The sequence below is a fragment of the Polyergus mexicanus genome, unplaced genomic scaffold (assembly GCF_030449975.1).
Source record: "Polyergus mexicanus isolate NDT 795.1 unplaced genomic scaffold, iyPolMexi1.0 SCAF_16, whole genome shotgun sequence".
NCBI lineage: Eukaryota > Metazoa > Arthropoda > Insecta > Hymenoptera > Formicidae > Polyergus > Polyergus mexicanus.
Window position 1 is genome coordinate 3928031 of NW_027223336.1, and position 11929 is coordinate 3939959.

Genomic DNA, 11929 nt, shown 5'->3' on the forward strand with positions numbered 1-11929 from the left:
GAATATCCTCGGGATGCTGCGTCGCGCGCAAACTGAAACTGTAATTCATTTATCTCTCTCACCGGGATATATAATGATTTAATTATTTCTGTATAGAGATGTATACACGATAGGATCGCGCGGAAGGATTAAAAACGTGCATTTTACCCGACAGTTTATTAATGTTTCTCTCGACGGAAATCGCACGTATCTCGCGCGATAGACGCATTTATTCGCATACTTTTTAAGGAGTTAATCCGGGAATACCGACGTTAACTGCAAAAAAAAAAAAAAAAAAAAAAGCGCAGAAAGCTTCCACTCACACGCGGACTATATACATATGTAAACTGAAGCACGTGTTGTATCGTGAGAGCAGGATGAGGGAGAGGGATCCTTTTTTACGACGAGTTAAACCGCGAATTTCGGAATTCGGAGATCGTTCACTTATTCGAAACTTGCTTCGTGGAATCTTTTTGCGGACTTGTTGGCTCTAATTTCAATCCCCTCTTCTTTAATTCCACGTTCACGATGTAACACGCTGGGAACAGAACAATGAACCACATGATTGATCTTCGAGGGAAAAAGGAACATGCATACACACACACACACACACACACACACACACACACACACACACACACACACACACACACACACACATATATATATATACACATACATTACATCTCGTATATAGGAAGCGGGAAGGATATAGTCACGCACACGGGAACACGCACACACACACAAAAGGGCAGATACATATACAGAAAACGGTAATTAGACATTACCATTCTTCAAAACACGTGCGCGCCACCACATTGTTGATATAAATTGCGATCCACATAATATTATTATTACTATATTTACGATATAATTATTATCTTGCATTGTCTAGTCATACGTTATTATTGTATAACTAACACGATATTAATTATTAATTAACCTGTACTACCTAGTCGCATTATGTGTTGCATAAAGAAAAAAAAAAAAAAATTACGAAACTTCAGAAGGCAAATGAGACCGAGCGAGCAAGAAAACGAGAGAGAGAGAGAGAGAGAGAATGAGTGAGTGAAAGAGAACAAAAGAGAAAAAGAGAGGAGATGATGATTCACTATGGCAACAATGGCAAGTAGTACAATATGTTCCCATGAGAGAATGGTGAAATGAGAGAGAGAGAAAAAAGAAAACGTGATAGAAATGCGTGAGAGAGAGAGAGAGAGAGAAAGGCGTGAGCATTTCCTCCGCAGATGTAAAGAGGAGAGATTGCCCGAGTAATATCGATCGGATCATAGTGTTCGGGGATTAGGGAATTAATATCGAGCCTTCGCTGCGATTCTCGCGGATCCGCGATTCTTGTCGATCGGCGCGAGAATCGCGCGAGGCGAACAGAGCGATCGGATAAATCCGTGTCGTTCGATGCTTCAAGCGAGAAGACTGACGATATAATCTGGTCCACGAATAAAATGCGCGCGCGTTTTAGGCTTAAATCGACGTTCAAACGAATTTTTCCGTACGCCATTCGTCGAATCCGTCAATCATTACTGTCGCATCAATCCACAAAGCACCGAGATAAAAATATAATTGGTGATAACGAGTGGTGATAAGGTATCATTCAGAAGTCGGCACAGGATTGATTCAATCGCGAATGAAAGGGACATTGTCATCATAGTTGAATATCGCAAAATAAGTAATTAAATCGAGAGAAAACTCGTAAATCGCACGATGACGATTTTCTCTTATATAATTCCTATTTCCGAAGAAAGTTTTCTCTCACTTATACTGTCTATATCATTGCGATGACGTAATGATGATATACGGCTTCGGCGAAACGCGCACGACAATCCGCGAGATAGATCGCTATGTCTCGATCGATCGTACGTCTGCGAGGCAGTTAGTTAAGAGAAGGCGCAAGGCGACGATAATGATAAGGCTAACGATGGCGATTATGATAGCGAGAGGAAGGAGGAAGAGAGAAAGTGAGGGGGAAAAAAAGTAATTACTGTCACGAAATACGCACGCGCGCGTCGCGACCCTTCGTGACGCGCCTGTGCGTACAGGTAGAAAAAAAGAAGAGAAAAAAAAATGAAGAACAAAACGAGTATTAAATATATGCGGGGGCCGTGGAGAGGAGGGAACCTTCCTTTTATCCAAGCGAAAGAAAAGAAAAAAAAAACCCCCCCGACGGACGCCCTCACGCTTTCCGCGACATCCGTCGGGCATCCCCTCCGTCGCGCCTCGAGAAGAAAAAAAAGGGGAGAAAAAAAAAGGAGATAAATTTAAGGCAAAAGTAAAAAAAATGCGATATAAAGATATATAAATATATATGTGACAAATATGATTATATATACATATACATTATATATACATTATACACGTATACGCGGTTCGCTCTCGGTTTTTATCCGAACGCAATATCCCCGTATCCCGCAAGGAACATCCCTTTTACGTGCGTCGCCTCTCCCTTCTGTGAAATCGAAACCCTTTCCTGCCTTCCCTCCTTCCCCCCTTTCCCTCCCTCCCACCCGAGGAGAGCTCGCGGGCCCTCCCTATATTGCAATATTTGTACTTTTCCATGTTGAAACCTCGATATATAATAAATTATATTAACAAACATCGATCGCCTGTCATCTCTCGCACGAAACGTTACCTATTCTTCGGCACATCGGTGTTTTCTCTTTTCTCTTTGCTTTATATTATGACAGGATATGGTAAGGTCGGAATAATATGCTAATAACAAGAGAGAGAGAGAGAGAGAGAGAACTCGTACTATCTGCAAGTTTCTTTTATTTAATAATTACTTATTATAACGTGTGTCTTTCTGTTAGAACGATAAATATCTCGTCGAGTCTTTAATCGCCTTAATATTTCTTAGAAAATGTTTCCGCGATATATTATAGTGGCAGCGACTTTTTGTAATCTTTGATTGAAATTATTTCGTCAAAATTAAATATTCATATTTATGAGAAAATCTCGGTCAAAAAATCAAGAATAATTTCATTATTGATCATTAAACAGTAAAGTTTGTCATCTCTGCGCGATAACATTAAAAAAGAGAACAGCCTGATTCATATTTACAGAAGTTATAAAAGTATTTTTCATTTAAACAAAGATATTATTTTTTCTTTTTTGGAGCGAATTCTAAACCTCTTATATAATTCTTTTTAATTTGGTATTTTTCTGTAAATAACAAATGAGAAATTTACATATTTTGTTTGCGGAGTTATAAGATATTAGAGATTAAAACCGAAGCGACTCACCTGTGAGTAATTTGTACACATATAAAATTTGATTTCCCTGAACAAGAACACTGGGCGTCTTTTTGCCAGGATCATCGATGATTGTCGCGCTTGCCCCAATGTTCTGGCATTCTTTACTGAATTCTTTCAAATTGATTCCAAATGTTTCCAGATTGTTTACCAATGTTACCTATAATTTATACGATACTGTTAGAAAAGCGAATAATTTCCACATCTCAAGTTGTTGCTTTTACCTTTTTGCCGCCTGATCGCACCGTCACCCTCATGTCAATCGGTTCCAGTTTTCCCGTGTGCAACAAAGTATTCCCCGCTAGAGTGACCTCATGCATGTGCGTCATACGTCCGATGAACTTATTTATTCCGTCCTCCATCGTCACTGTCTCCTGATGAGCCTTGGTTCGCATGATACCTGCTAGTTGGGGATTCAGCTTTAACGTTCTACAAATCCAAAGAAGTCACATTAGCGTAAGAAGAGGCAAGCTCAAGTTTATGCAAGTGAAGCATCGTCTTACTTTCCGTTCTGCAGATCCTCCACTTTCACGTACTCGGTAAAACATTTTCTGATGTCAGCTCTTTTCATCACATCGCCCTTTCTGCAATCAGCATTGATTCCATACATTCGGTGTAAAGAGAACACGTGTTTATGTATATGGATATGTGACGATTTAACAATTTCAGCGACTTGTTATAATACAGAAAATCATCTCTTCAACAATTACACTGTATCACAAATGTAAGATGGCATTACTCGGCAAGTAGCATATCCATCATACTTACTCGTAGCCAAATTTCGATAAAATTGGCAGAACGTCGGCGGTCACTCTGTAACATTCCGATACGACGGCGCTATTCGAAACCACTGGTTCGGCCACAACCGGTTCTTCGTTAACGATCAATTGCTTCACAAGCGGATGATCGAACTGAAGATTGAAAGAATGGAACCTATTACAATTTCAGGCTATTCTAATCAAACACATTAATCAAAAGACTATTTCTAAAAATATAGAAAGTTTTTCAACATGTATGATAAAATCTTTATGAATTAAAAATATGGATTTAAGATGACTTTGAAATAACTTTTCGATTATAAAGAAACATGAGATACGAGTATCACCTTGATCGACAACAAGCTCTCGACACCTTTCGTGATAGATGTATTGATTATTCCTTTGGCTTTCATTTCCGCCAGAAAAACCGATAATTTTTTGTATCGAGACTTTTTCACATCGACATTTTTACCCGGCGGACAGGCAACCAGTAAATGATTTTTAAAGAAATTGGACGACAGCATCGGCAGGTCGCTAGATTTTACCGTCGTTTTGCACGCTTTCAAGAAACAATATTCCAGTAATTGATCCATCTCTTGAACTGGATCTATTTCCGATTTGATTGTATGTGAACTTTGTACATTTTCCATTTCTACGTTTTCTGTTTCTTCCAAATATTCCTAAATATAATAAAAGCAACCATTTTAATTTCATCTCTTTGCATCAAGAAAATCGCCGACATATTTACCTTAGTTTCATCTTCAGTGACATCCTTTGAATCCTCGCCGATATCAAGCTGCTCCAATTTAACCGGCAGTATTTCGGTTTCATCCACGATTGTCTGTTGATTATTCGATTCGGCATTTTCCGACATACTCGTGAAATTGTCGTTTGGTGGTCCCAAATCAGGCTTTAGAGGTGGCTTGCCTAATTGACAAAGCATATCCCCAATAACATGAAAAACTTCTACGCATTTCCCATGTCCAGCAGCCATATACATATCTTCACCGGAAAGCGCAGTGATACCTACAGCAACTGTGGCCTGCGCAAAGAACAATCTCTTTCTCTTATCAATATATTGATATATTCGATTAATTGGCAAGAAAATAAAAATTCAAACCTTGTTTTCTTCAGTATTAATCGATGCTGGAGAACCTTTTGGCAATTTACCGAAAGTATACAATGTTATTGGCTCCTTGAGAACCAATCCAGGCAACATGAGATCTGCACCACCCGCTAATTTGGATAAAACTGCTGAATGCATAGTGAAAGTGTTTATTAAATATGGATGGTGCCATAATGTATAAATCGTGGGAAATAACAGATTATATGAATCTAATTGAAAAAACATGGGTATCTTAGCGACGCAATATATTCTGCCTATCTGTCCATTATGTGTTACTATTTTCATAACACTGATGGATTCCTTTTTAGGCAACAGCGATTGAATATCTTCCAACAAGCTCGGATATGCCGCCAATACCTCCTCGCACAATTTTTTTCTAGAACAAATATGACACAATAATTATATCTTATTTATTTAGCGTATTCAAATATATTATAGCCAAACATATCGAAATATAAATATATATATTAAACACATTAAACTTAAGATGTTATAGTTAATCTCGTTAATCTTCTCTTATTTTTCGTTATTTATATAAAATATTTAAAATTCTATGAAAAAAAGTATTTTGGTGAACGATCTGATAGATACACAGGATGTATTATAAAAAGTTAAACACATATTATAGACAATGGAACGAATCGAAAAATTCTACAAACCTTTCAGTTCCTTTCAGCTGATAATTGGACTTGATTTTGAATGGCTTGATAAACATTTTGGCGTAATTACTGATCGGCGAACGTACAGTACCGTGTCAATGTGGACGTTCCTATCGTATAAACCGAAGTCAAATGGCCTTTCAACTCAAGTCCTTACCTCCTTACATATCAAAACTCTAAACTTCACCCGCCAGATGTGTTCAAAAATCCTACACGTAAAGTAAAGTAGCGTTTAATTAACCAATCAGGACAACAGATTTCTTACCCCTGATTGGTCAATTGGAAGCCTCTCTATCCCATAGGTAGGATTTTTAACGCACCTCCATTACCACCATGTATTTTCTAGTCTATGGATACAGAATCGCTTCGCGATAATTTCTCTAGACTTTCCTCCACCCTGTTGTCACTGTGCAGTGTGTCCATGCATCGTGTTCTCTTACGGCACGTGCTAACAAGTACGATGAGATGTGTGCGGCGGGGTCAATATAACCTCAAAGCGCATCATTATGTATAATCGAGCCGCGACAGGCGGCTCGCGAGCGTTTTGAGGTCGTGGCTGAATCACGCGCAAGTTGTCGCCTCGCTGTTGGTTCAATTAAATAAAAATAAAAACATGGCGATCGCCAATATCTTGCTGCGGTTGGACGTCGGGACGAGGTTCACTGGAGTCAGAGTGAGTAGGACTTTTCACCATTTCTTCTTTTACATCCCCTAACTGTCATTCGACGATGATGGTTTATTTTTTTTGACAAGCTCTCCCTTTGTTCATGACCTCTTGCTCTTTTCTCTTTATTTATTCCGATCATCTGTATATATCGTTATTATAGGACGTTATTATATTATGCGCCTTTTACATAATACTTCGGGGGAGTTTCATAACTTTGTCATTGTTATTTTTAGTCTTATATATGCAATGCGTATAATCATAGAGGCGTAACACACTTTTGAAATATTCATTAGAGGTTTTGTTTCTTCTTTTTTTCCCTATTCGCAAACTCTATTGTCATTATTTTTTTTTTTTGTTTACTTATAGACAAATATGGACAAATAACAATGTACAAAAATATCTTTTGCTTAATTCTTTCTTTATATAAATATTATAAGTTCTAATACTGTATTTCTTCTATGACGAAACTAATCTTTTTATTGCATTTTTAAATTAAAAATATTTTTGTATCCGTACTCATGCCAGTTCGAGAGATAAATATAAATAAAGTAAATATACATAATATTATCTTATTGATTTTATCATCACTTAGATATTAGTTGTAGGAGAGGTTGTTCTAAGTAATTCCCTGTAGAAACCAAGTGGAGGATGGCATTGGTTTAGGAGATATGAAAAATTAAAGTTTGACTATTTTAATATTTTTTCTTACGATATTATGAACTGATATATTAGGAACAGTGAAGTTTGTGTACGCCATACTAATCTATTTGTTATCTTAAAAAAGGAGTTTTTCTTTACTTTATTAAAGAATAGCTACCTCATAGCTACATGGTCATAAATATTTTGTGAACAATTGGTTTCACATCTATTTCTTGCCTATTTATAAAAGTCGTAAACAAACTTTTTCAGTAAAAAATAATTGATTATTACAACATATACAAACTTTATTGTCAAATTTTGATTTCTTATATCTTCGAAACTAATGCTGTTTCCTATTTGATTTTTGCGGGAATTTACTCAGAGCGAGAGAGAGAGAGAGAGAGAGAGAGAGAGAGAGAGAGAGAGAGAGAGAGAGAGAGAGAGAGAGAATAACTTCCTTTATAATGTATCTAATATAAATGATGATAAAATTGGTGAATTATTATAATAGTTTATATTAGAAATAATTTGATATCATAAATATATTATAGTTATAAAATTCTCTGTATCTTTCGTGTATTATATCCAAAGAATTTTGCACAAATAGTTAAACAGTATTAAAAATAACAAATTTATTTTTTTCTGTTTGCACAGCGTTTAAGTACAAAGCCAAAATTTGGTCTAATTTTTGACATTGACGGTGTCATAGTACGTGGAAAACAGGTACTGCCACCAGTAAAAGAGTGTTTCAAACGGCTTCAAGGAGAAAATGGGAAATTTCGCATCCCCACGCTATTCGTCACTAACAGTGGAAATTCATTGCGCAGGCAGAAAGCGGCAGATCTATCAAAATGGATAGGTTTCGAAGTCGCGGAATCTCAAGTTGTGTTGGCACATTCACCATTGCAAATGTTCGATTATCTTCACAATAAACAGGTTCTTTTATCGGGTCAAGGTCCAATAAAGGATATAGCCCGAGAATTGGGTTTTGAGAAGACAACAGCCATAGAGGAATTAGTAAAGAATTTTCCATGCTTAGATTATATAAATATGAAGAAGAGAAATCCAATTTGTGGTCCAGTTGATCCAAATTTTCCACAAATTGAGGGGATCGTGCTCCTGAGCGAACCGATAAATTGGGAAACGTCGTTGCAATTAATGGTAGACCTCCTAATTACTAATGGGATGCCCACAGGATTGCCTACTACTATTCCTTATCCGCACATTCCAGTATTGGCGTGCAACATGGATTTATTATGGGCATCGGAGGCGCCAATTCCCCGATACGGTCATGGTGCTTTCTTATTGTGCCTCGAAAATTTATATAAAAAGGTTACAGGCAAAGACATGACATATGCTGCTCTAGTCGGAAAACCTAGTGAGATTACATATTATCATGCCAATCAAATGCTCGTAAATCACGCCAATTGCATTGGTATCGAGAACGTCGACACGATTTATGCTATCGGGTATGTGTTGAAGATAAAAATCAAATTCACAGATATGTTTAATTTATAACATGTCGTGATAAAGCAATTCGCATTTGGTTTTTTACAGTGACAACATTAATACTGACATCTTTGGCGCGAATTTATACGACAAGTATTTATCCCGTTACGAGTCCGGAGAAGGCACTAAGTCCCGCAGTTTGGAAAAGCTCCTTGGCAAGAACATGAGGTGTCCCAACGCAAAGGCCTGCATTAGTATTTTAGTCGAGACCGGCGTGTATCAGCCAGACTCCAAATTCAGAACTGATCATAGCCCTAGGGATTTCTTGCCGGTCGATGATGGCCTTTGTAAGCCGGCGTTCATCGTAAAGGATGTCGGGCAAGCTATCAATCTCGCGTTTAAAGAAGAAAAGTTTGAATAAGTTAGCATACACAAAGTAGGTAGGCATCACTAGCCTTTACATCTTTATAGAGACAAGAACGAAAAAAAAGAAAGAAATGCACGAAATGACGTGAGTATTATAATAAATAATTCTTTAGAAAATGCTAGCCTATATCACTAGACAATGTTCCAAAGCAGAGTAACAGAAAATAGCAGGAGAGGCTAAAATATGAAAGCATAATATACTTAATTTGCTCCTTTTTCGATATTTTTTGATTCTTTAAAACTGTCTCTTTAACGAAAAAACTATCTTTAAAACTAATCCGTTTAGTAGATTATATTAATCGAGCAAAATATATCAATTAATGAAACAAATTAGGATAAAGATTAAAGACACGCGGAACCGTAATAAATTATCAATCGGAAAATACCAAGATCTCGGAAAAGAATGTTTTTGCAAGATTCAGATTAATATATATATATTGTAGGTAGAATAATTAAAAAATATATATAAATTGCCATATATTATTGTGTATTGTGTATATATATTGAGACAACATGTATAAAGAGAATTTTTATTATGACTTTCAGTATGTTCACTGAAGTAAAATTTTGTTCAGATATGATGCACATGCTCTGAACATAACTTTATAATTGTTTAACACTAAGATTTTATTAGACGATGTGACGCGCTGCATGTTAATCACTTCAAAATACACGTTAGACAATTATATATCGTAGTTGCATCGAGTAGGTGAACTGAGCTAAACGTATTTTGTATGCAAAGTGCAAAATTGTACTTTACTAAAATGCGCCTTGCTTAGTCAAAAGCAATGTAAAATATACAAAGTGATATGTACAACGTTCCCTTAATGGATAAATAGTCATAATATTGATTTGATTGCTCCTAAAATTTGCAACTGCTCCATAATATTTGTATGTATATATATTAATTATATGCTATACTGCATTGTATGAGGATATAATACGTATATATTAAAAATATAATCTATATTAAATATATATATATATAATATGATACAGATTATATTTAGTAATATAGTCAGGTCTAGTCTCTTGAAATATAGCTCGTTAACCGAATGCAATCCGCATAAAGATTTTAATGTTGTTAGAAATAGGCCAAGACTCAAATAATCACTTTAGTCGCGAAGATAAATCTACGAAAATGAATAAATTCCGAAATAATCGACGAGAATTTATTCTACGCGGAAATACGATTTTAATCTTTGGAATCGAGAAGACATCGGCTAGAAATTTCAGTAAATTTTCTGAAAAGTTCTTTAAAAAATTCTAAGATTGTTTCCCTAATTTTGAAATTAGGAATCTAATTCCATGAAATGTATTTCAATGTCAATTGTTTTTTAATTTATTAATTTTTTTTTCTTTAGGATATCTTAAAATTTATAGATAATTATTTGGAAAGAATCTTCGGCATTTTCGCTGAAAATCATCTGTAAATCTGTAAATTGAGATTCTTTTTCTTCAGATACTATTTGTGCGCACTGAAACTTTTTGTGTGTAAGAAATTGCATGATAATTATCGATATACTAATCCAAAGCGCACATTATATTTTATACTTGTCGTTTGTACAGAGCGATTTTGGCATAGCGATAAAATCAAAGATTTAATCATACCAATTAATGCATCAATGTTCATCGAAATAAAGACTGACCAATTATGTAAATAGAACTTAAATTCAAATCGAACAAATTGGCTTATCGTTCATTCGCAATGATCGTATCGTGCAATGGTCGAAGTTGCAACACGATCATATGCCAATAAAAGCTCTGCCTCCGCTGCCAACAACACTTAATAGTTAACGGCAAAGAGATACATCATATTAAAATACATGCTATTGTATATATTATAAAGGCAGCTATATAAAGAGAATGTGTTTCATCGAAGGCAATACTAATACTGTGTCTCCTATAATTATAATATATCAAATGTAGAACTTTTCTGATATAGCGTCTATGAATTTTATGGAGCAAATTAGAATTTATTTTAATAAATGGCAGGTTTATTTATTTCTCATCCTCATTCCTTTATAATCAAAAGCGCACTCTCTCTTTCTCTCTCTCTCGTTTTTGTGTAAACTATTATTTTAAACATGTATCAACTTTTTTATATTTTCATGTTTTCAAAACTTGCGATTAGCATAATCTTCTTCTCTTTTCTTTTACGATGCACAATTCGCATATTCGACTTAGCGATTCAAGGATAGCGGATCTGATAGTGGCATGTGATTATTTATACTGCAAGAGAACACAAGCAGCTGAGTCTCATGACCCTTGAGCTGAGCCGTCAAACGTTCGATTAAATAATTCGATTGAGATCAATCTGGGAACATGCCTGTACGACGTAAATAAGCTCATTCTCCGACTTAATATCAGTCGTCGATGTACAAAATTCGATCGAAAGTCGCGACGGTTGATTCAACCTATTAACATCCGAAATCATTTCCAAGAAATTTTTCTGTACGAAACTACGTGTTTCTCTGAAATATAATAATGACCGACAAAAATCCGACTAAATCACTTACCAAGGAAGACTCATTAATTAATAAACGTTGGTGAGCTATCAGATTTCTTGACAAAAATATTCAAAAAGGACAAATAAATACTACACTTGGCACCTTACTACTACCATTTAGCAACTTTGTTGATTTAACTATTTACAAACAGATACCGTGACCTACATTTTATTAAACGATTTATGCACTCGGGCAGATTTTTTAATATTCCAGATCGGGTCATTGCACTGCGAAACTATCGTAATAATGTTGAACAGATCTGGCACAACCGGCAAAACCGGCTGTCCTGAAAATGTGTTGATCTAATTAATAATATTACTTTCTAAACTGCGTGAGGGCGACTCTTCAAATAATATTTAAATAATTTATTCTTTAAGCTGCCGGAATATTTCTTATAAAAACTTTTTTTATTTTTATTATATTTTATTATAGTAAGAATAAAATTTTTAA

At 35.6% G+C, this 11929-nt stretch overlaps 2 protein-coding genes across 2 annotated transcripts; one reads left to right on the forward strand and one right to left on the reverse strand.

Annotated features, from left to right (window-relative positions):
• Positions 1–2741: 2741 nt before the first annotated feature.
• Eif2d (eukaryotic translation initiation factor 2D) lies at positions 2742–5946 on the reverse strand. The gene is made up of 9 exons (XM_070308888.1): positions 5789–5946; positions 5124–5505; positions 4752–5045; positions 4351–4683; positions 4014–4156; positions 3749–3829; positions 3470–3674; positions 3237–3405; positions 2742–3156 (listed from the first exon to the last, which is right to left on the reverse strand). Exons 1-9 carry the CDS (start codon positions 5842–5844, stop codon positions 3092–3094), a joined length of 1728 nt encoding a protein of 575 aa, XP_070164989.1. The 5' UTR covers positions 5845–5946; the 3' UTR covers positions 2742–3091.
• Positions 5947–6206: 260 nt separating this feature from the next.
• LOC138940212 (haloacid dehalogenase-like hydrolase domain-containing 5) lies at positions 6207–10980 on the forward strand. Its single transcript, XM_070308848.1, has 3 exons — positions 6207–6461; positions 7749–8563; positions 8652–10980. Exons 1-3 carry the CDS (start codon positions 6402–6404, stop codon positions 8962–8964), a joined length of 1188 nt encoding a protein of 395 aa, XP_070164949.1. The 5' UTR covers positions 6207–6401; the 3' UTR covers positions 8965–10980.
• The last annotated feature ends 949 nt before the right edge of the window (positions 10981–11929 follow it).

Bases quoted from the DNA above. Each gene is read 5' to 3' on its own strand.
- LOC138940212 (XM_070308848.1), top strand. From the start codon at position 6,402: ATGGCGATCGCCAATATCTTGCTGCGGTTGGACGTCGGGACGAGGTTC. The intron at 6,462-7,748 runs GTGAGTAGGACT...CTGTTTGCACAG, and splicing joins CGAGGTTCACTGGAGTCAGA to CGTTTAAGTACAAAGCCAAA. The intron at 8,564-8,651 runs GTATGTGTTGAA...GGTTTTTTACAG, and splicing joins GACACGATTTATGCTATCGG to TGACAACATTAATACTGACA.
- Eif2d (XM_070308888.1), bottom strand. From the start codon at position 5,844: ATGTTTATCAAGCCATTCAAAATCAAGTCCAATTATCAGCTGAAAGGA. The intron at 4,157-4,350 runs GTGATACTCGTA...TTCAATCTTCAG, and splicing joins AGAGCTTGTTGTCGATCAAG to TTCGATCATCCGCTTGTGAA. The intron at 3,830-4,013 runs GTAAGTATGATG...TGCTGATTGCAG, and splicing joins TTATCGAAATTTGGCTACGA to AAAGGGCGATGTGATGAAAA.